The sequence below is a fragment of the Macaca mulatta genome, chromosome 14 (genome assembly GCF_049350105.2).
Source record: "Macaca mulatta isolate MMU2019108-1 chromosome 14, T2T-MMU8v2.0, whole genome shotgun sequence".
NCBI lineage: Eukaryota > Metazoa > Chordata > Mammalia > Primates > Cercopithecidae > Macaca > Macaca mulatta.
Window position 1 is genome coordinate 113,964,687 of NC_133419.1, and position 24,693 is coordinate 113,989,379.

Here is a 24,693-nt window from a genome sequence, read left to right on the forward strand (position 1 = left end):
TCTTGGATAGTCAGAGGATGGAATAGAGGAATAAAGGGTGATTGTGGACGTTCAGCTTGGTGCCTTAACTTTTTGTGAAGACTGAGGAGTCTTTCCCATTGACTCAGTCTGCATTCTATGGAACCTAATTAAAAATAAACATCTTACTTCTGTGGTCGAAATCATGCTACTTTGCCTTTCTACACACTCTAGGGATGGGGAACAGATAGAGCAAGAGGAAGATGACGAGAAGTACATTTTCAGCGACGATAGTTCCCAGCTGACCATCAAAAAGGTGGATAAGAACGACGAGGCTGAGTACATCTGCATTGCTGAGAACAAGGCTGGCGAGCAGGATGCGACCATCCACCTCAAAGTCTTCGGTAAGAGCAATGGGGGCCCAGGTCACTGCTCTGCCACAATTCCTCTTCCTCTGCACATTCAGTCCATCAGTAAGACCCTGGTCACTCTCCCTCAGAACATAACCCAGTGTACCCATTTCTTGCCAGTTCCACCACCTAAGCCCTAGTCCAAGCCACCATCATCCTCACCTGGGCAGTGGGACGGTCTCATACCTGGCCTCCCTGACTCTCCCTATTGGTCCACTTCATTCCCTTCTCTCACAGTAGCCAGAATGACCTAAATGCCACTCGTCGGTTTGAAAGCCTCCAGTGGCTCCCTATGGCAACCAGAATAAAAGCCAGACTCCCTGCAATGGCCTACGAGACCAGACATGAACTAGCCCCTACCTTCTTCTCCAGCCTCATCTCTTTCACTTTGCTGCACATGTAAAGTTCTCCGACCACACAGGCCTTCTTCATGTCGCTCAGACATACCAAGCTTGTTCCTCATCTCAGGGTCCTTGCCCTTGGTATCCCTTCTGCTTGGACTGTCTTTCCCTCTGACCCACTCTGAACTGCCTTCTTCTGATCCACCATTCAGATCTTAACTCAAACTCACCTTCTCAGTGGCTCCTTCCTCCACTGCCCTGGCTAATTCAGCTCCCCCTGCACTGCGACCACCCCCACCCACCTCCACTCATCTCTCTCTCGTGACTCTTACTGGATCTTCTTCTCTGTACCTAACAGTACCTGAACACATGTCATTTGCATATTTGTTTTGGGGATTGTCTGTCTCCTACCTCTACTAGTGTGTAAACTTCAAGATAGCAGAACCCTGGCTGTCATACACGGCGTTATCCCTGCGACTCCAAACAGTGCCAGACTTAGCATAGGCCCTTGGTAACTTTAGTGGCCGACAGGCTGGCTGCTTTGCCTTGTTTGCTTCCTTCCCTGGCCTGTGTGAAACAGTGTCATAGAAGAGCCCTTGCATCCCTGCTCACTTCATCTTCATAAACTCAGGAAACTTCCATTCATTTCAGAACTGAAAGGCATTTTGACCTGATCTTGAAAAAAGAATTGGTTGCAGAGAAATGTTTAACCTAATGGCCCTCGAGTCTCTCCACACATCTGTTTAGAAAACACAGATAAGGGCCGGGTGCGGTGGCTCAAGCCTGTAATCCCAGCACTCTGGGAGGCCGAGGCAGGCAGATCATGAGGTCAGGAGATCAAGACCATCCTGGCTAACACGGTGAAACCCCATCTCTACTAAAAATACAAACAACTTAGCCGGGTGTGGTGGCTGGCGCCTGTAGTCCCAACTACTTGGGAGGCTGAGGCAGGAGAATGGCGTGAACCCAGGAGTTGGAGCTTGCAGTGAGCCCAGATCGTGCCACTGTGCTCCAGCCTGGGCAACAGAGCGAGACTCCGTCTCAAAAAAAAAAAAAAAAACAAAGCACACAGATAAACTGGTCTACTGTAGACAGCGCTGCTGAGGAGGTGCCAGTCTGAGGGGCAGCTCTGGTGCATGGAGCCCCCAAGTCGTTAAAATGTGCACCCGGGAATCAGGGTTGGGACCTGCTTATTCAGCCTGATCAGGAGAACTGTTCATAAACACAGACCTTTGAAAATCAAGACTTTATATGCAAATGGTCTGCTGGTTATTCAGTAGTAAACAGCTGGGTTTAGAAACAGGCTATCAGTTTGGTTCAAGTTAACTGTATGTATTTGAGAGTGAAAGCTAAACTTCATGAAAAATATTCTTGAAAGTCTTTTCTTGAATTCAGACTGATCTTCCCCAATCACTATGGTTTTAGTAAGTTTTTCCATATTATAGAAAAAGATAGATGCATTTGTTCATCCCTTCATTTAATAAATGTGTATTGATCACCATTGTTGCTGGACAGAGGGGCTACAGAGATGAGGAGGATATCATCCCTTGACCCTGGGAAACACAAAGAGGGAGATAAATGGATAAGCACAAACGTTACGATAGTCAGTGTCAGTCAGCAACATTGGAGTGACTGCTATGGACTCAGTCATTGCCAAGTTTAGAAGATGAATAACATGGACTCTGTTCTCATCAGTAGGTTCACAGGCTAATGTAGATAGTCAATGCTGAAATTTGAAACGACAATACATTGTTATGACTTCATAATAGCAATATGCACAGTGTTTTGTAGGAAGCAAGTTCTCTGGTCCTGTGTGATGTAAGTTAGAGAAGTCATTAAAAGGTACTATTTCATAAGTAGGAGTTACCCAGCTGAAGGAGTGGATGAGAATTTTAGGCAGCCTAGGCACAGGCACAGAGGCAAGAAAAGCACAGGCTGTGTTGAATGGGAGCTTCTTGTGGACAGAGGCTATGTGTGTTTTACTCACAGATACATCCCCAAGACCTGAAACAGTAGCCCGCATACAGTAGGCACTAGATTGAATAAATGGAGAAACTGTCATTAGTTCTATGTGATGAAGCAAACATACATATGTGGCAGGGAGATAAGCCTGGAGACACGATTATCACCTGTCTTTTGGAAATTATTTTAGACTTTAACTCCATAAAGTAATAATAATAATAATATCAAACACAACCAGAACACCTATAATGTGCCAAGTACTCTGTGAAGTGCTATCTGTAAGTTAACTCTTTTAATCCTCATCACTCCCCTATGATGTAGGTTTTATTATTATCCCCATTTTACAAAGGAGAAACCTGATCACAGAGGGATGATGTGCCTCTGGATTCAGACCGAAGCAGGTGGCTCCTAAGTCCCTTCTCTAATCTAACAGTGATGGTTGTTAACTCCACAAAACCCAACAGAACACATATTGTGTCTGAATTATATAGGGAGTGTCTGGCAAAACTAGAATTAGTGCACTCTGCCTGCACCACCAGATAGCTCATGGTTTCTCTGCAAAAGCAACCCAGTCCCAACTTGGCTGGGCATGAACAGATCTCGGCTTCTCTTCCAGGCCTCTCTGGTGGTGATGGCTGCCCCAGAGCAGTGAGTGCAGGGCCATGTGGGACCATGGTAGAGGGAAGAGAGTGGGTCAGGTCGACGGGAGGAGGTCATGAGGCAGGGAGAGTAGGGCGGGGAAACTGCTAAGACAAGATTTGTCTTCCCACCCCCTACCTTGGACACATACACCCCTCTTCATCACACACACACACACATTTCACAATTTCTTTCCCAAAACTGCAGCTGGAAGAATAGGGAGCATAGCGGGACAAACAGAGAAGAGGTGGCCGGGCTCCCGAAGAGACAGGAATCATAGACTTGTAGAGACTGAGTCCACTCAGAACGGGAATCCTCCCCTGTCATAGTCTGAGTTGCGTTCATACAGCCTCCCTGAAGGAACCTGGTGCCTCCTCTCCACCACCTTTTCCCATCCACCTCCCGTTCTCATCCTCCTTTCTCTCCTCCTCCACTGGCCTCCCCATTGGTTGAAGAGACTAATACAGGGCTAGGGAGCCACCTCGGGGGGACCAGCTGGTTAGGGCTCCATCTTCTTCCTCCCTTTTATTCCCTCTCCATCCCCTTCCAACTTGCCATCGTGGACCATTGCTAGGGGAGAAATGGGGCAGGTTCCCTAAGTGGGAGTAGAGTCTACAGCAATGAGGTAGAAAAGGGAGGAAGCCTGTAGCTTAGATAGTAAAGAAAAGCCCAGAAGTCCTGTGGCTTCAAGAAGGGATGTCCATCAGTATGTACGGGACATATCTCAATTAGGGACTTTATGATATCATTTGTATCTAAGTGGCATCATTCTTTCCTAAGAAAAAGACATGTTCTAGCACATGTTGCCTTAGTTATTAGCTAGATGCTCCTTTTACTAAGTAGGTGCATCCTCTCATCCTTTAAATTTGGCAGTGAATTCTCATTACTGCTGTCCACATGCATGCCTCTGAAGAAGTTTTGTCTGTATTGATTCCTTTGATGCTCATGTAAATGCTCTTGAGGTCTCATGCTTCTGTGGCTGAGGCAAGTTCACCAGTGGCTAGGAGCCCTGTGTCTCAAGCAGCCCTTGAGGGTTACAGCAAAGGACAAGCAGCAGCCTGAAAGAAGGTGCATGTGGTCATGCCCCATAGCATAGTGTCCAGCCTCTTTGTTCAGGGACACAGGGGCCTCAGGGCTCTTCTTTGGGTTGTAGGAGCATGAACTGGAGTGGGAGTAGACAAGGCTGCCTCTTAGTGGAAAGCATTCTTGGAAAACTCACAGGAGGAAATATGGGGAAAGGTGCAGTAGAACAGTCTGAGGCACTAAGGCCCATGGAGGCAGGTGGAGAATAGAACAGGGATCCAAAAGTCAAGAACTCATAAGAGAGGTTAATTAATAGAGGGTGGGGGGTATAGGAAGATGAAACCCGGAGAGATTCCTCTAGATGCTGGAAAGCAGAGGGAGGAAATCTTTTCAGTAGGGTGACCCAGCATTTGTCTTTGTTGGCCTACTAATGCCCTTTGTCCTGGTGCGATTATTTAGAGCCTTTCATGTCACTCTCAAGAGAGTCCCAATTTAGACAATAAATTATGTATATCACTGTCTTCTTCTAAGGTGGCATTCTGAGCTTTCTGAATTAGTTCTGACAGTAGCACTGCTTCTAGAGTAATAGAGAATTAAGTTATCAGTGGGAAGCTTGCCTTCCTTCCCACAGCACTCTGTAGACTCTACAAAATTAGCCATGATCATGTTTTAATAAGAATATGGTTTGCCTTTTTTCTAAGGAGTCATACAATGCACCTTCTGTAGCCATCTGTGAAATGGAGCCACCAAGGCCAAATACTAATAGATGGCAACTGACCCTTGCCTGTCTTCTGTTAACCTTCGGCTGCCGTGACAAAGTACCGCAGGTCAGGAGAAGGTCAGCAAAACACTGTCCAGATCTCAGAGTCTGACAAGATTTTAAGAGGCCCCAAATTCAACCTTCCTGAGATTATCTCTGGACCTCAAAACAACTGTTGAGTTTAGCAGATTCAGTTGTATGGCTGAATTTTTTTTTTAATTTTTTTATTCTGTGACTTTTATAATATAGAGATTCAGCTCTTATTTTACCTTTATTTTATTTTATTAGCCTTTTTTGTTTTTCATGTTTCTTTTATTTTACCTTTATTTTACTTTGCCCTCTAAAATTTCCCTGTCAATGGCACTTAGCACATATTCCTTCCAATACAAGTTGTAATATTCTCGAAAATCATATCTATCAAGGAAGACACAATAGGGAAACCTATGAGGTTTAACCTCATTCATGTGGACTCCATCAACTGAAATCTATGAACATTTGGCCAAATTGGATTGAGATGTGCCTATGTGCTATCCATCAAAAAAGGATTTGCTAAACAGGCTGTTAGTATGCATTACCTTTAGGCAAATATTTGAACTATGTAGGTGATTTCACGTAGAAGCAGGCATTTGTAACAAAAAGTGTATAGTTCTGTTATTGTTTTCTGTTTATTAAATCAGCATCAAAGACCTCAACATGGAGAATATATATAGGCAGTCATTTATTCGCCTACTTAGGGTTACTGTATGAATTTGAATATAAAGCAAATGTAGTCTTTTCAAAAACTAGCTATCATTCTCTTGGGGTTTTTTGGTTCATTTGTTTGTTTCCATAGCCTGGCCTTTTCCTTTATTCACGAAATAAGTTACATTTGTGCAGTGTTATCTTTTCTCTTCCACACAAAGTTCAGCGATTTCAGAGCATAATTGTTTTAAATTGGGAAAATTCAATTTTCTCTAATGTTTTAACATTTAACTTAGCTTTGGAATGCTTGTGTTTTCTTGCGTTACCCAAAACATTTGGAAAATGAACTCATCTCAACTCATCTCCTTCCCATCCTGAGCCCACCCCAGAGCCCCCATCCAGTTCCTTGCCTGATTTCTTCATTTGAGTTAATGCTGATACCATTCTCCCAGTCGTTAAGACTCCAAGTCACTTGGACTCCTTCTTATTGCTCCTTTTGGTTCTTCTCACCCCTCCTTGCCCTCTCTTCAGTTGCCACTTACTGAACCTTCCTCCACTCCAGCATCTGTCTCAAAGCTGCTCTTTGCTCTTTCCTCTCGAACGACCTCGTTCAGAATCCAGCATTACCGCACATCTGGGTCATTGCCAGGGCTTCCAAACTGGTTTTCCCACCTCAAAGTTTTCTCTAGTCCAACGCTTCCTGAAATGTCCCTAGGTTAACCTTCTTGAAATACAGAAGCTTTTGTGTCGCTGATTAAATGCTGTCTGTGGGCCTCCACCAGGCACCAGGTAAAATTCCAGCCATCCAGCCTCTGCTTCCTGTGCCTCATGCCACACTGTTCTCTTCCCAGCCATCTCTTCATATATTCTTGCTTCTTTGCTTTTATTCAATCAGTTTCCTACACTTCAAATGACTCCATCTCCACCCTAGAGTTCCACCTGCTGAAAATCCCATGGCCCAGCTCCAAAGCCATCTCCTCTTGAAGGCTCCATCCAGGGAGGCACTCTTCCGCTGCGTCATGCCTCCTGCATTCCTTGCCCTTATCACTCTTAGTCGATAGGATATTTCTTATTTATTATGGTTTCTGTGTTGTCACATGCCTACATCATTGTAAGCCTTGGGGAGTCAGGTCTGTATCTCCTAAAACACCTAGACTAGGGTCTTGTACTTAGCAGATAGATAACCTTTGTTGGATAGGTGCATGTCATCGTTGAAACCCAGAAAGCTCGATAATTAGATAAACTCAGAGAAATGTTTTGTCTTTTCAGCAAAACCCAAAATCACATATGTAGAGAACCAGACTGCCATGGAATTGGAGGAGCAGGTCACTCTTACCTGTGAAGCCTCTGGAGACCCCATTCCCTCCATCACCTGGAGGACTTCTACCCGGAACATCAGCAGCGAAGAAAAGGTATCATGCTGCCCAGGAGTTTCAGGGCCTTGGAATGCAGACTCAAAGCAGATTGAGTCTGCTCGTGCCCAGTTCTCTTTGGTGAGCTGGGAGATGGGTTATGGTCACCAGAGGCCACAGCCAGATCCCGGGGCCTCCCTCCCCGAGCCTGCAGGACATGGCCTGCTCAGCATCCCCTTGCAATGGAATAGGCACAATTCCTTGGACAGGTTGGCGGGGGCGTGATGTATGGCCATGCTCAAGTTAGATGTTGTGGGGAGGAGGCAATGGTGATTTTCAATCCCCGAGTTATGGAGCTGTGAGGGAACAAAGAGAAGGCAATGTCCTAGGTGCACCAGGTGACATTGTCATCATCTCAAGAGCACCCTAGGAAAGATCTCCCAGAAATAATCAGGCTCAAAATGAACCTATTAATTCTTTTTCTTGTGTTTGTATACTCATGCTATATATGCACTTATGCACAAATGCTTGTTTGCCATTGTGTCTGCCTGTATTCTTGGTCACATTTGGATATCATTTTGTTCTAAAGGCAAAAATATTTAGCAGTTTCTAAGTGATGATTACATCCCGGTTTTTCAATATATTCATGGAGGGTTTAAGAACATTGTAGCAACCTTCCTGACAAATCAAAATGGTGGGAAAGATTGAGCTTTGAAGTCCATGGATTTATAGGTCACCAGAAAGATACTTCATTGTTGACAATATATAAAAACTGAGGTGACCCCACATCATACAGCCCTTGATTATTGAGTGGGCCAAAAGTCGGAGGAAAAAGCTTGGTTTTAATGCAACTTAAACCCTCTTATGGTACTTCTCCAATCTCATCTCATATATCCTGTAGTAATGGGCTCTGTTTTAGTTATCCCAGGTTTTGTCACCTATTCAGTAGTAATGGCCTTGCCTTATGGAACACTTATAATGGACTGCTTACTGATCAGAATGTCAAAAATGATAGATCTTCACTCTTCTGCCTGCCCAAAGGAAATCTCTAGAGAGAGTAAACTCAAATAAAGCCAGAAAGGGATAGTGTGAAATACCAGAGCTAAATTTGGGATTTGCATTTGAGGAGCTGATTTCTTTCCCACTAATAGAAAACAAAACTGCATCAAATGGAACAGAAATTGCTCTTCCAAATAACCTATTATTTTTTGCAACCTTTACCTCCAGAGTTAAATTCAACTTAACAAAAAGTCAACTGAGGAACTGCTAAATATTTTTGAAACTCACATATGCTGTTTGATACTGTGAAAACCAGCTAGATTAAGAGATGTGGTGTTTACTTGGATACTTTCTTTATCAACATTAGAATTAAACCCTCAGCTAAGATTTCAGCCCCACTCATGTGCGTTATGCGGATTGAATGTACATTTCAGGGCTTAAACCACAAGGCTGCTGCTTGGCAGATCTTTCTACATTAGCTTAAAAGTAGATTTTTGTCCAGAGTGACCCAGTGTATATCTTTGACCTACAGTGAAGGACAGAAATAATATCTGCCTCAGATGAATGATGCTTTTGAATTCTATATCTTTTCTAGGGATAGCTCAACAGCCAATCTAGACCAGAAAGGTTATTAAGATTTGTGCCTACTGAGGTTCTTTAATAGGTTGGCACTTCTGGCTTGTAGCTATGATTTCATTTTTCTAGAATGAGAATAATAGCCAGGAACTAATACACATTCATACTTGCTAAATATGGAGACAGGTGTCCAGCAGAGACTGTCTCAAGCCTAGTAGTGACTACATTTTATGTAATTCTGCTATCGCTATAGATCATTTGTCTTAATCTTAGATCGTTATTTCAGTCCAGCCACATTGGTTGTATTGTATTTCTTTTACTTGCCTTCAAGTTCACTTTATTGGAACATGAGTAAATCAGTGTTAAAACAAGTCCTCCGAATCAGCTAGTGATGTGACACTGGACTGACATATTTGCCTGAGTGAAACTCTATATAAGAAAATTTGCCATTTCTGTTAATTATATATTGACATCAAAGAGGCATATTGTCCATCTTACACTGTGGATAGCTAATAATTAAGAAAACAAATATGGGCTGTTCATGACTGGTTGGAGTACAGAAAATACATTTCATTTTTACTTTGGCAGCCTCTCCTCATGTTCTCCTCCATCCGAAGTTGCAATCTATATAATTAGGAATCAAGATTACTAGCGTCACTGTAATTGTAGGAGTGGAAAACAACCATTTTCTTTTTAAAATCAGGGTGATATGCTAAGCAAACGAGAATAGATGATTGTATCTAATTGGTCAGGTAAAGAAGCCTCCTGAGATTTAGATCACGTAAAATGCTAAAATCATAGATATTCGGGAGGCACCTTTTGAGGTCATCCAGTCTCGCCTGGCACCCTGGCCTAGCATCCTTGCCAGGAAGCTAGTCGGTCCCTGTCTGAAACGTGATGGTATCAGTCCTCTGCAGGGGAGTTGGCCAATGCTGAAGAGCAGAATGAGCTGCTACCCTGCCCCTTCCTTTGCTTAGTCCTCCCAGCCTCTGCCACTCAGTCCTTTGCATGAGAGCCATTAAAAATTCTTCGACTTTCCTCCAGTCCACTCCTCTTACCTTGAACACACCAGTTATTTTCACTATTTCTCATATGTCATAGTTTCCATACCTTTTATCTTTCTGGTTGTCTTATACTGCATAGTTTCAGTTCACTAGTGCTCCCCTAAAATTTTGCTGTGCTCAGCGTAATTAATGCAGACTTCAGGAGGGCCATTGCCTCTTTGATGTGGATGCCGTCATGCAGGTAAAGGAGCATTAGCTCTTAACAGTCTCCTTATTCTGTTGCCTCGTATTGAGCTTGTGGTCAACTAAAATGCTCAGGTCATTTTTTACATGAACCCCATTTAAGCTACATATCACCTATCCTGTTCTTATGCAATTGATTGGTTAACCAATATTGCAGAATTTTATATTTATTTATGTTAAAAATTGCATTTTGTTTGTTGCAAACCAGTGCTTCTCAACAGGGTCATGGTGGCAATTTGGGAAGAGGCTTCCTTCACTGGGACTGTACTATGCATTGCAAGAAACTTAGCATTTCTAGTCCCCTTCCTGTTAAATGCCAGTAACCACCTCTAATTTTTACTAAAACTATGACACATACAAACACCTCCTGGCTTGAGAATGACTGTTTGAGTCCATCTTTGTAACCAGTCAGGACTGACTGTCATTAGAAATTCACCTTAGAAATCTGTGTGTCCGGGGCACTTCAACCCATGTGTATATTAAAAGTAAAGAAGTAGAGCAGTCAGTGGGGATCCCAGCCTAAGCATAGAGCCCAAGAGCAAAGAGCAGGCAGTTCAATAGTCTTCCAATGCAGTCGTCATCTAACATTTGTATTAGCTGTTGCTTCCAACCTTGTATGAACACTTATTTGCAATATCTTTGTCCAAGTCACTGATAGAAATGTTGACTAAAACAAGGTCAAGTACAGAGCCCTTGGACTGCCACAATGGCTTCCTTCTGGCTCGGTGGCTGAGAAGGTAGGCCACCTGATGCCACGGTGCCACAGTGCTCTCTCATGGTTTGTATTACTTTAGTGGAAGGTTCAATGATTCCTTTAATAAAGTTAGTTACAATGTAAGTGAGTTAAAGCAGCTTTGTGTTTTGCTTCACTGCCGAGTGTAGTCTAGTATTAGTCTTCTTAAGGGAAGAGGTGGAAAAGAGGGCATTCAACCATAGACATGTGGTTATTGACTTTCTAATGGAATACCAATGTTCTTGTTCATTATAAAAGAAGGGGGGAGATAAGCAAAAACAAGTACAATGAGCCTGAATTCAGGTCACACTCTACCTTTGATCATGTCTCTGTATTGAGTCTAATCACTCATCTGAGAATGACCAGTACCAATCAGTTAAGCTTCAGCTAGTTGAGTTGGTTTAGCTCAACAACTGGTAATAGCTAGGGTACCTAATTGTTTGGGTCATCGAGATCATTAAGATAGATCAGCTGTCCAAAAGTTGATGCATTACTTAGTAGTTACTATTACGTTGACCAAAAAAGTTGACCGTCATAATGGGTCAATTTGATCATCTGTATGAAAGTCATTGTGATACCTCAGAAAGCTTCTGCATCCATGTTATTTCAGTACTCATCCTGCACAGATTCCTTTTAAATATTGCCAGGTGTTTGAGTGAGTGCTGCTAAATTCCAGGTGTCATTTACGTACTGCCTGAGACCCACAGATGATGATTTACATACTCTATCCCTGGCAGAAAAAATCCATCATATGCCTCTTTGAACATCTCTATGCCTTTGAAATGGCTGACAAAGAAAGGCCTATAAAGCCTTATTAAGGAAAGAAGAGCAGTGAAGAATTGAGATCAGAAGAGATAGGAAAAATGAAAAGCATTCCGTGAATCTTGAATCTTAGGCTAACAGAATATCCCACAAGTAAGAGAACTTTTGAAGTTCTGGATTCTTTGGAAGCTGGAATTTCCTTTTCACCAGAAAAAATTCCTCATTCAGTACAAACTCAGGGCCTGCTTTTAAACACTGGAAAAGACAACTGCATTGAGCAATCAGAGTCAGGTTTATCCAGTATGTGGGCACATGAATAATAGAATACATAAGAAAATTATAGAAATGCTTCACTTTGTTTTATATACATATTCCTACAGACTTGTGTGTAAGACAATAAAATATGAATATCAAAACAACCTAGAACAATTTTTGGAGGATTACTAATCATACCTGATTTATTTCATAAGTGTGTACATTTGCATATCAGGTTGTCTTAATGTGGGTCACACGTTCACCAAATGGTTAGGGCCAAGATATTTCCTATCATTCCACCAGGCACAAAAGTAAGAGGTTGTGTCACTGGAAGCTTTGTGTTACTAGCAACTACTTATTCTAAAAGCCACAGAACCATAGTGATTTGGGAGAGACACAAGAATAATCAGATTTGAAAAAACATACAACTCAATGTGATAGAGTCTCTCAAAAGAAAGATCTTGATTCCTGCAGCCCTGGCATGTAACCGACAAGCTTCTAAGTGATGTGGAATTGGCAAGCACATTTGACATGTTGGCCCACCGTTCCTTTGGTCTCTGCACGTTCCTCTGTTCTCACCTTCTTCTTCATTCCCACATCATGTGACATAACTCGATATTTCCATCTCATTTCTCACAGAAGTTCCTTGCATTTAGTGGACTCTTACTAAATGTTTGCTAACTTATTTGCATTCCCTGGATTGCGTTGCTATGATTCTGGCGTCTTTTCTATCCTTTTTCCATCTGAACATCAGAGACAATCAGGCAGTCTTGCCATGTAATAAAAAGAACAATGCAGCTGTCATATCTTTGAATCCTAGTATGAAAAACAGATAAACTGTAAGGAGAATAGATTTCCAAGTGCTGGAGAAATAAAAAAATCTAGATGTGGGTGGAAAATTCCCTAACCCCTGTGTCCCTGGGTTGGCTCGCGAATGCCAACTTGTGAATGGAATGCCATGTTTGATGAAGATGGTACATGCCAGAGCCCGCATACCATCTGGGCATTCTCTGCTGTTAAGGACCGGAGCCCTCCCACAACCACTTCCATTTGGTATCCTCAAAGCTTCCTGACTCCTGGTCTCAAGGACTTCATACTTCTCATTCCTAGTGTACCTCTCTGCTCCTTGCTTTGTTCCTTTTTGGCAATAAAAATTTGATTTTCACAGAATGCATGCAAAGAGTTATAAAATGCATGAGCATTAAATGGCATTAGTATATTTATGATAAGCTGCCTTATAAAATCCAAAGGAGGAGACCTATTCTTTTTTTTATTTTTTGAGACAGAGTCTCGCTCCATCGCCCAGGCTGGAGTGCAGTTGCACTATCTCGCTCACTGCAAGCTCTGCCTCCCGGGTTCACGCCATTCTCTTGCCTCAGCCTCCTGAGTAGCTGGGACTACGGGTGCCCGCCACCATGCCCGGCTAATTTTTTTATTTTTGTATTTTTAGTAGAGACAGGATTTCACCGTGTTAGCCAGGATGGTCTCCATCTCCTGACCTCGTGATCCGCCCGCCTCGGCCTCCCAAGGTGCTGGGATTACAGGCGTGAGCCACCACGCCCGGCTGGAGGAGACCTATTCTCTAAGTATCTCTAGATAATGTGGTTAGAACTAGTCATATCATGAAATACTGTGAGCAATATTTAAGGTATTTTGGAACAAGAGCAGTCTGGTCCTACTGGTATTCATATCTAGGTATACCAAAGATTAGGAAAGCCTGAACCTTTTGAATTATACATTTTAATGTGCCTAAGGGGGAAAAAAAGCTGGACATAAGCTAAATCCTAAATTAAATTGTGTAATAAACACACCATTGAAAGTGGGCCTTGGAAAAAGTTCTGAATTTAAGAAAAGCTGCATGTGCACGGAATGCAGTGTGATACATTCTCTAAAGCAACATGTTGTAAAATTTTACTGCTTTCTTGTTGTGTTTTATATCTTGTTCTCTCCAGGCTTCGTGGACTCGACCAGAGAAGCAAGAGGTATAGCTTGCCTGACCACTAGCCAGTCTTTAGTTTTGAAAGCATTACAGTTTAACTCACCATTGCAGTTTAATAACCAGACATGCTAAACTAATTAGTCATTTAGCTAGATTAAAGAATAGGTCGATAGTGGTAGACATTACTTAGCAATAGTATCATTTTAGGATGAGCAAGCAAGCTGTGTTGGGAGTGGATGAACAAATCCATATTATTTCCTAAAACTGGATCTTATTCTCTTGCTGGTGCTGGTAAAATCACATCCAGGTAATTATACCGATAGAAATAAATTGCCCCCAATTCCCAGGCCAGGCATTTTGAAATGATGAAAGTTTTTTGACTCACATGGTTGATGTGGCTCTGGACCATAAAGTCGCAGAGTTAGTGATCTAAAATCCCACTCCTCCCTTTCCTTTCCAGCTCAACTCATCTTGTTGCTCACTTATTTTATAATAATCAGTCTTGGTAAATTATCACGTCAAGTTTCATCTCAAAAGCAATGCAAATGACATCTCTCGTTGGTTTTCCCAAATTGCTAAACATATCTCCATTACTTTCATAGACCATTAAATGTGTGAGATTAGAATGATGTGGTACAAATGGTTTTATGTTTTTTAAAGTCGTAGTATTTAGCCTTTGAAATTTCTCTGACTCATTGCTTCAGTTTGGATAATGTGAGACTTAGTTTGAAAACTGAAGCTAAATATTAATCTTTAGACCTTGACTGCCACATCTCAAGACCCTACTTATGATCATGCCTATAATTTTTTACCTGATTTATATGAAGTGACATACAGTGAAAATAAAACCAGTAGACTTCAGATGAGATTCAAGGATCTACTCTCTAAGGACTTTTTTAAAGTAGCCTTTGCCTTTTATCCAGATGGGGCTTTGATCGTGTAATGCTATAAATGCAGAACATGATGATCCTATAGATTCTGGATTTTAATTTGGTAAATCTATCCTCTTAATCTTTCAGAAATGATAATTATCCATAACATATAACTCATGTGTTCAGGTCAAGGCCATCCATATTGATATGCTGTTTAATATTTAAAAGTCGACTGCCTGTCCCCAGGCACTGATCTTAGTTTCTGCACATGAACAGGCTGCCATTGTCAAATTCGGTTCATTCTAAACTTCTTGTGTATAAGACCTTCCTCCTCCCTGTCACTGGGATGACTGTTAAGTGCACATCCTCACTGAGATGCTTCCCGCCTGTGGTACAGGAATCACTTAGTGCTGTCACAGGTTGGGTGCTTTATTGTCCAAAAGTCATGGACCCACTGGGACTGGGGAAGAGAGAGAAGAAGGGTTAATTATCAACCACTCTTAAGCAGCTACAGATCTCATTCTTCTTGGCCTCATACAACTTTCCTTGTCATTCTCATTTAGACCTGGTTGAGGAGGAGGTGAGATTTATCAGGGAGCATTAAGGAGATGTTAAGAGAATTATTATTGTAAGTGGAAGTAATAGGTTTACTCCCAGGAAAGCAGACACCTCACTCCATTTTTCAGAAGTGTCCTTATCGTGAGTGTCTTACTTTGGACATAATTGACTTTCAAGTGGATGCTGCCCCTAGGGCTCAGAAGTTCCATTCTCTCCTGTTTGTCTCATTCGGAGATGAAGACCATAAGTCCAGATGAGTGCAAAAGAAGGCTCGGGTTATGGCCAATTTCATTTTGTAAGTTCTAAAAGCGTTAGCACTTTTACCTGGAAGGAGGGAGACAAAAACGTTTTGATGAGAAGAATAATTATCATTACTCTTCATACTTTCGGGGAAAAAAGGAGTTTTCTTGCCATCAATATCTTTCATACTTGCCCAGAGCTCGTCTGCTCCTCCTGCTGCAGCCTGGGTGGTCAGCATGACTTTTTGTCTGGATGGCTGGTAGGTGGCACTCCCTGAAGCTGTGTAGGAGCCAGAGTAAAAGCATTTCAGGGGAAGATAGTCTAATGACACTGGAGTCTATCTTTGTATCCTCAAAGGGAGAACTGGGCATCTGGCAGATAATTCCATCACCAAATCTGTAGTGAGCCTACTGCAAAATAAGAATTCTCTTTAGAAGGCTGGTCTGTGGACATCATTAAACAAGAGAAATTTCCACATGGAGAAATTTGCTGAAAGAAACTAGATAGGAATCAAAAAAAAAAAAAAAAAAAGCGTGACTGTCCGTGCAATTGTTTTCTAAGCTTCTCTTCAACCATTTTCTAGATTATTCCAAGTAAAGACTCAGAATATCCCCTGCTTTGTTGTCGTTAAGGTCCTATTCTTGCCTACATTAGTTTCTCTGCCTCTTTTGTTACAACATCTCTTCCTTATGGAAGTGTTCTCTTGACTTCCAGAAGAGTATGGTTCAATTTCCAAGTTTGTGTGTGGCAGCCCCAGGACAAGTCTGGTCTGTGTCACAAGGAATTTTAGTTCAGTTGCTGGTTGATATCACAGAGATCACCAGAAAGGCCAGGGGTTGTCCTTAAGTTCCCTCTGCCTTCAGTCCTGCTTTGTTTGGACAAGTAGGAGAGACAAGCAGGTCAGCACAGCCCTTTAGAGATACCTGCAGGGATGGCCCCATGCTCTCAAGGCCACTATTCTAGACTCACAGGTAAAGACTTGTGTGTATGACGTATGAAAATAGCCCTGGAATGTATCAGCATTGTCACCCCTCAAAACTCCAGTATCCCCAACAAACTGGGTGTCACGAGGCTTTCTAGCGAAGTGCTCCACACCTATTTGTTGTCATCTCTCATTAATGTGTGGCATCTCCTGGGATGCATCTTTCAACCAACCAGTGTCCCAGATTTGTAGGTCAAAGCAGAGCAACAGAGAACTCATCCCAGGGAGGAATGGCACTCTCAGCAGTAGGCAGTCATGACTTTGCTTGGCTCTTCTGTCTTCTTGCTAGAGTTATTTTTCAGCTTCCAGACATGAAATGCGAGGGGCTGAGATGACCAGAATAGACTAGATCTGTCAGTGATGGTCCAAGGGACTTCTCGTGGTAAATCTGCTGAGACTGCTGAACAAGGCCAGTGATGCCTTTCTTGTGAGCTTCCTACTCTGGCTGCTGTATGACATTGCAGTTCTGGGCTTCAGAGCCCCACATCGGCATATCCAAAGAACCTGAAGCCAATGGTTCTGTCATTCTTTAAAGACCCAATGCATGGGATGGCAGATGCCAGGTGCAGAATATAACCTCCTGTCCATCCCCACAGAACATCATATACTGGAGACAAGAAGGCCCAGCCCGCACAGAACAAGACCTTTTCTCCAGATCACTAACTTTCCTGAGAATCTGAAGTTAGGCCACATGCGTAGACTCTTCCTGGGCCAGCAACCATTTTACTTAGAATGTCAAGGGGAAAATTCGCTTGGAAATACTCCAGTACCCATTGCCTAAGGACCATGTACTGATTCTCTTTTTGACCAATCATTATAATTCCAGAGATTTAGGAAGCCCATTGCTGTATCAAGGACTATAAAATGGTGGTGGCCGAGGTGTCAAGGATCCCAGACCTGCCTAGGACTCTCTGTACCACTGTCCCTGGAGAGAGAACCCAGTTACTCTCCCTTCCAGTGCGGTGGCTCCTGATCTTTGAGTTGTTTGGCTTGTTTTTACATGGGATTATTTCACTTTTAAGCATCCAGGAAAGAGGCATCTGCAGAAATAAGGATTTCTTTAATAATTTCTTATGTTGGGCACTTGGAATGTCCTGCTACGGGTACATGCACCGTGGAACTGGCAAGTGGACAGACAGAAAGGACAGGGTGGCAATGCAGTTTTCCCAGCATCTCATGAGGTAGGGCTGCTGCTGCTGCTGCAGTATCTGCTGGCTGGAGGCTTTGCTTCCATTTTAGACATCCCAAACAAAGTCATCTTGGGGAACCTAGCCCCAAACCAATCTTGGCACTTAGATCAGGCTGCCTGACATAACTGAGTCTCATTTTCTGTTTCGGATACTCCCAAGTTCTCATGCTGCTTCCCAGAGCCTCCCCCATTAGATGGTACCTAAAGTAAGAAAGCCATTGACACAGAGAGGAGAGAGGAAGAGAGACGGGTCACAGACAAGCAATGGCCTAGTCTCCTAGACCCCATCCTGCTATAGCACTCTTGCCCTCCGCTCTGCCTCGGGCTCTGACACGCTCCCTTTCCCCCCGGCAGACTCTGGATGGGCACATGGTGGTGCGCAGCCATGCCCGTGTGTCGTCGCTGACCCTGAAGAGCATCCAGTACACTGACGCCGGAGAGTACATCTGCACCGCCAGCAACACCATCGGCCAGGACTCCCAGTCCATGTACCTTGAAGTGCAATGTGAGGAATAAATGGGGAAGGATGTGGGAGGGGAGGGGCAAGGTAGGATCAGGATGAGAGAGGAAAACAGCAGCAAGGACCTACTTGCGCCCTATGAGTTCTGCTCACGTTCCCTGCAGCTGGCTCTGGGCCATTCAGAGCTCTATTCCCAAGCCACCCCCTACACACCGTCTCCAGGCTTCTTACAATCCTGCTGTGCCCTTGAGTCTTCCCATGCTGTACACAGGAATTCTAAAACGGCCCTGACCTCTACTATACCAGGCACTAGCTCTGCTTTGGGGCACACCTGCCTTCCCAGTGCCAGGAGACAGGATATGGGGGCTTCATGATCGTGGCAGTGATCCTGATAGTCATTGTTATTTATTGCAGATGCCCCGAAGCTACAGGGCCCTGTGGCTGTGTACACTTGGGAGGGGAACCAGGTGAACATCACCTGCGAGGTATTTGCCTATCCCAGTGCCACGATCTCATGGTTTCGGGATGGCCAGCTGCTGCCAAGCTCCAATTACAGCAATATCAAGATCTACAACACCCCCTCTGCCAGCTATCTGGAGGTGAGTCAGGATGGGGGTGGGGCAGAGCAGAGAAAGTACAGTTTGACTCTAGATGGGCTCCAAAATGCAGCTCAAGTCCTCTCTCCTACTTCTCTGACATGAGCTAGAGAAGACACTGGGCCTCTTTTCAGCTCCCCTTCGCCCACTCTACCAGTCCCCTCCCTGAATGTGCCTCTCCCATGAGCCCCTCTGCTATTCTTTTCTCTTGTTTAAGGCTGGGCTGGAGCTAATGGTTTGTACTTTACTAGTTCTGTTTTTTACTCACTTAATGCAGTAAATAAAGATCTGAGTCTGTGACCATCCCATGGGACACTTGTAACCCAAGAGCTTCTTCTTCTAAAGGTGACCCCGGACTCTGAAAATGATTTTGGGAACTACAACTGTACTGCAGTGAACCGCATTGGGCAGGAGTCCTTGGAATTCATCCTTGTTCAAGCAGGTGAGTGTCCCTTACGGCAGCTGCCACAACCCCCCACCTACCCCTGCCAGTCCAATTTGTGTACTTGAGTGATTCCAGGATATTGGGAAGAAGAAAGGGCCAGGGTCAGCAAAGCCAGAGGGTTGGGAAGCTGGGAGTCATTGGATCTGCACATAGGACATGTTGGGGGAGAAGCATCTGGTGACATGGGCCAGGAGGACAGGATACAGTGACAGGATTCCCAAGAGTGAGCAGAAATGAAAGAGATGTGCCTTGTGACTGGGAGTTAATGGTCTTGGGCCAAACTGGGCTCACCTGGGTCTCCATATGTGTCCTCCCCACAGACACTCCCTCTTCACCATCCATCGACCAGGTGGAGCCATACTCCAGCACAGCCCAGGTGCAGTTTGATGAACCAGAGGCCACAGGTGGGGTGCCCATCCTCAAATACAAAGCTGAGTGGAGAGCAGTGGGTGAAGAAGTATGGCATTCCAAGTGGTATGATGCCAAGGAAGGTGAGTTGGGGGAGTCGGTGTTTCCATTGGGATCACGAGTGCCTTGGTACTCAGATGTCCCCACCTGTCATCCTGTACATGTTCCTACAGAATTAGGAACTGCACCTCCAGAATTAGGTCAAAGTCACATCTGCCTGTAGAGTTGTTGCCCCTATTGCCACCTCAACCCACGCTCTGTGCTTCAGAGCCTGGTTCTCACGACCCTTCCAGGATGGATGAAGGCATCTCTACCACATTCCAGGCAGGAGCCTTGCGTAGGTTCTGAGCACAGCCAGATGAGTCCAGTGCATAGGTTCTGAACGTGGCCAGTTGAGTCCAATCCACCCTACTCTGCATGTTTGAGTTACCTGTGCTGCAGGTTCTCTGCCGACACCCGGCCAGTCCTGCTTGGATACCTGTACTCAGGGACTGACCGTCTTGTAATTGTGATAGTAACCAAATAAGCACAGCCAGCAGGACAAGTCTGCCCTTAAATCAGTCCTGTGCTAGCTTTCCAAGCTAAGGATTAAAAGACTGAAGATTCTTGTGAAAATTCTGAGCCTAGGTCGTCTGAGGATGGTGTGTGCTTATGTTGGACTCCCCCTTTTGGGTTTAATTGGAATAACTCAGTGAAGTATGTTTTTTGTTTCTGTACAAATTTTTAATCCTGGTCTCATATGTGGTAATTGGAGTGGAATTGGGAGTGGGCTAGGATACCAGTATCACGGCCATTCAGAGATATAGTCCAATGCAGTTTTATTCAGAATTAGTTCTGCCAGAAAGCTTCCATCACTCCTTCAGCTTCTGGGGGAAGCCAGAGGGCCAAGAGGAGCTGCTGGGTAATCAGGATTGGAGGCAGAAGAAAGCAATCACTTTACCTTCCTAACTTCCCTCTGAAATCTCATTCCAATTTTGTGGCAGGTTGATCTCATGTCACTATCTGTCCACCAGATTTTTTTTTAAAGATCAATTCTAGTTATTTTTATTAATATAAACTATAAATAACATACATTTTACATTCCATCATTTTTAAGTGTACAATTCAGTGGCATTAAGTCATAACCATCACCACCATCCATCTCCACAACTTTTTATCATCCCAAACTGAAACTCTGTACCCATTAAACACTAATTCTTCATTCGCTACCTCCCCCAGCCGCTGGCAACCACCATTCTTTCTGTCTCTATGTAGCTGGCTATTCTAAGTATCTCATATAAGTGGACTCATATGGCATTTGTCCTTTTATGGCTAGCTTATTTTATTTCACTTAGCAAAATATTTTCAAGGTTCATCCATGTTGTAGCATGTGTCAGAATTTCCTTCCTTTTTAAGGTGGAATAACATTCCATTGTATGTATATGCCACATTTCATGTATCCATTCATCAGTCAGTGATCATTGGGGTTGTGTCTGCCTTTTGGCTATTGTGAATGATGCTGCTGTGAACATGGATAGCCAGTTATCGGTATCTGTTTGGTCCCGACTTTCAATTCTATGCATATGCCCAGAAATAAAATTGCTGGACCAAATGATAAATCTATAGTTAATTTTTTGAGGACCCTCGCTACCGTTTTCCAGAGTGGCTGCACTATTTTAACAGCAGACTTTCACTCTTCTGTCATCCTTCCCATATTCTCATAACAGCCAGCATGGAGGGCATCGTCACCATTGTGGGCCTGAAGCCCGAAACAACGTACGCCGTAAGGCTGGCGGCACTCAATGGCAAAGGGCTGGGTGAGATCAGCGCGGCCTCCGAGTTCAAGACGCAGCCAGTCCGTAAGTAAAGCCAGCTGCCCACCTTTTCCCAGCCCACCCTCTTCTCCCTGGGGGCAGCGGGGGACCCTGAGCTGGCCCATGTCATTGTTCAGACCACAGCTTTTTGTCTTTCAGATCCCTCTGCTCCTGGAGGCCCCACCTCCTAGTTCTCTGGTTCTCAGTGACAGCTAACACACAGTCCCTTCATTCTCTCTTTCTCCAAGGGGTTGGGGACACTGTCATAGTAGCCGGTCCAGCTCGTTAGAAACAGCCGCGGGGAGGGAACCAACACGTTATTAAAGGAAGTGGGGAGAAAACCAGGAGTGGGTCATCAAAGGATCTGGGAGAGTTGCTTTTTGACAGGCCACAAAAGCCCTAAGCACCCGGTGACTTGCAGGACACGGGTATAGATGGTGACAGTTCACATAATGCATTGTGAGATTGTTGATGCAGCAGAGGTATTCAGTCAGAGACAAATGGAAACTGCTAGAGAATATGTGAGCAGTAGCAGAAACCCAGCAAAGCCAAGGGGAAGAGGTAGCCCTGGCCTTGGCCTTTTCTGATCCTCTCCCTCCCATAGCAAGAGCATTCCCCATGGCCTCTTTCAAGAAAATTGCTTCCCCCTCATTCCGCTCAGGGATGGATCTCTAGGTTTTCCTCTGCCATTCCCTCTTTCTTTAAACTACGCCTGTCCCACTGTGCCCTCCCTTCCCACCAGCAGCCAGGCTCCAGGCAAGCCCTGCTCCCGTCGTACCCCTCTGCAGACAGAGATTCTGCCCTGGGAAGCTCCTGAGTCCACCCAGCTAAAGAAGATACCGTAGAGCTAAATTCCTGAGTGTTCACAGAGTTCCCTGGGCTCTCTGACCCCTGGATTTAAAATGCACCTGGGAGAATCCTTTGCTTCCTTCTCTTTGAAGCCAGGGGCCTGCAGAGGGACCCACTACCCTTACCTCTTCCCAGAAATCAGAAAGCCTGTCTCATCTTCCGTCTACAGGAATGGCTTCTTTCTCTGGATTTGAAGTAATTTGATAATTTGAGTTTCCAGCTCCGTGTGCTCTGCGGATTCTATTCATTATCTTTTACATCTTTTTTTTTTTTTTTTCTTGGGTCTGTCTCTTGTCTTTTCTTTTCGTCTGTGTTCCATCCATGGGAAATGCAGATAGCCCTCCTCCACGTAAGTGCCTCTTCATACCTCATTACCTGTTTCCATAGCGTTAACATCTGCTAGTTCTAGTTCTTAATTTAGTTCTGGTCCCTTTTTTGTCCCCTAGAGGCTGAAGTAGATGATATTGTCTGGGCCCTAACCACACTGACCTTAGTCTAGTTGTGCTGTTGTTAACGTCTGTAGGTTACTCCAAGAGGCTAACACTCTTCCTGTTTTAGAGCATGCAACTTCTGTGTCTTTGGAAATTGTGCTTATTTATTAAATTTTGTGTGTGATGATTACCCCACGGCAAAGATGATGTTTGCTGAGCCAAGCATGGTGGAAGTCTGCAGATGAGCCCCGAATAACACGCTATAGCCCCGCCTCACCTGCAGCCAGGATGCCGGGAAAGTGACCACAGCCCCACCAGGTCACTATTCAAAATACCTTGAAGGAAAAAAAACCTGAAAGGATTTTCATATTTGCTTTTAGGAGATAAAGGAATTGAGCTCAGTTGCTTCCTTGCTTTTTGTCTGTCAGCTTGGTAGCTGGAGGGGAATAGGAAGATGGTCAGGGAGGCTCCTACAGCAGCTGCCATAGTCAAAACATAGCATGAACTTTGGTTCTGAGCCATGGGCGTGTCCCGCAGGCAGCTGTTGCAGAGTTAAGTCTCTAGTTCCAGTCAGCTCTGTTCTTCAGCGTGTAGTTACTTGCAGTGTGCATCTCCTTGTTTGGGGAAGACTAACCAGCTAATGTAGGAGCTCTTCTGCCATGCATGGTAGGGAAAGGGAGATTCCTCACTGGAAGGACACCCTAATCATGGAAGCTGTACATAGAGGACACAGGGAACAAGGGCAACAGAGAGATGAAGTGTGGTTTGACCCCGTCAGCCTGCAGAGATGCCCCTAAACTTCCCTTCTCCTGAGATTTGGCTCTTCCTAGGCTGAACCAGAATAGCGGAGGGAGGTGTTACCCACACAGACACCGAAGAAAAAGTATTCAGGAAGCTGTACAGTCTTTTCAGAAAAAGGCTCCCTGCACCTGAAAGGTACCCAAGGAAGCTTATCTTTCTAACATTATTGAGAAATATCGCAGCAACAGCAAAAACTAAGTAGCTACATGTAGGTGTTCTGAGATTTTGAGCAAGTGCCAAATCCACCCTCAGCAGAGTTGGTGCCGGGATGAACCAGCTCTCGAAGGCATCAGAGTTGAGGGATGGAGCCATCAGGCCGGACTGACAAGTACCTGCTCTGGGCGTGCAGCTGCTGTGCCCTAAGCAAGTTTGGGAGGAGTCACTCTGGGCATGAGAGAACCTTCCTTCTGGATCTTCCTCTGATCTTTAACTCATGGTTCAACTGAGTCTCCAGGTTTCCTCTGGTCTGGATTTGATCAGTAAATGAATGCTGGCTTAGTTACATTAAAGAGAGGAAGGCTGGGATGAGGCTCCCCTCTGAGTTTCTAACCAGTAACTGGAGTTTGAGTACTGAATCAGAGTAACTGGGTCTTGGACTTCAAAGGCCACAGTGGTTTTCATGCATTGCCAGCTCAGTTCTTGCAAAGGTGAGATTTTATATATGTATAAATATATATATAGCAGAAGCTATATTTTAAAGCCAATGTTAAAAATGAAATTCTTAGTGAAATTTTAACTTTAAATTAAAATTTTTAACTACAAAAAAGAGGTCTCCGGACCTTGTTGTTTATTGTCTGATAGTATCAAAATGGATAAGTAACCACGACTCAGAGAAGCCCTTTGGAAAAGGGTGGTGTCATCTCTGCATTCCAAGTAGGTCGTGAATGCTACAACAGCAGGCATTGTTAGTGGTACAAAAAGTCAGTTTTTCTCAATCATATAATAAAGTTAAGATCTGAAGAATCAAAAGGCAAACTTATTTTAGATAAGTAGAACCATGGCATATTCTTAGAATTGAGCATGCCTTTTGCAAGAACTTTAGCAGGATGAGGCAGTGAACATATGGGAACATCATATTATCACCAAAGATGACTTATTATGGTCTTTCTTTGTGCCCTGATAACCTTCCCAGAGTTACTGAAGTGAGGACTTAGCCCACAGAATATCCTGCTACCCCTAGAGCCATCCTGAAAACAGATATCATTGGGAGGATGCTGCCAACAGTTACCACTGTTATGACAAACCCACCCTTTTGCTGCTAGGAATTGAGGAACGAGACTTAGGAAGGACCTTCTGTGAATTCTTATTCCCATTTCTTGGAAGACACAAAGGTTGTCTGAATTTAAGTAAACAGAATCAACCACCAGTTTAGCTGTGTGCTTGCACTGAGCCCAAGAACCAGTGGCATTGGTTTCTGATGCCAGCTCACAGC

At 44.1% G+C, this 24,693-nt stretch overlaps 1 protein-coding gene across 13 annotated transcripts in view; it reads left to right on the top strand.

The window, feature by feature from the left end:
- NCAM1 (neural cell adhesion molecule 1) overlaps positions 1 to 24,693 on the top strand; it is a 311,181-nt gene that overhangs the window by 248,436 nt on the left and 38,052 nt on the right. For 4 of the 13 annotated variants that reach the window (XM_015115718.3, XM_015115723.3, XM_015115728.3 and 1 more), the window contains exons 7-13: positions 193 to 362; positions 7,044 to 7,186; positions 17,833 to 17,983; positions 18,353 to 18,537; positions 18,880 to 18,976; positions 19,300 to 19,470; positions 21,094 to 21,225. In XM_015115718.3, coding sequence (XP_014971204.1) covers positions 193 to 362; positions 7,044 to 7,186; positions 17,833 to 17,983; positions 18,353 to 18,537; positions 18,880 to 18,976; positions 19,300 to 19,470; positions 21,094 to 21,225 — 1,049 coding nt within the window. Of the gene's footprint in view, positions 1 to 192; positions 363 to 7,043; positions 7,187 to 13,650; positions 13,681 to 17,832; positions 17,984 to 18,352; positions 18,538 to 18,879; positions 18,977 to 19,299; positions 19,471 to 21,093; positions 21,226 to 22,363; positions 22,379 to 24,693 lie in introns of all 13 variants that reach the window. The other 9 variants (XM_015115714.3, XM_077964292.1, XM_077964294.1 and 6 more) reach the window with 3 other exon arrangements.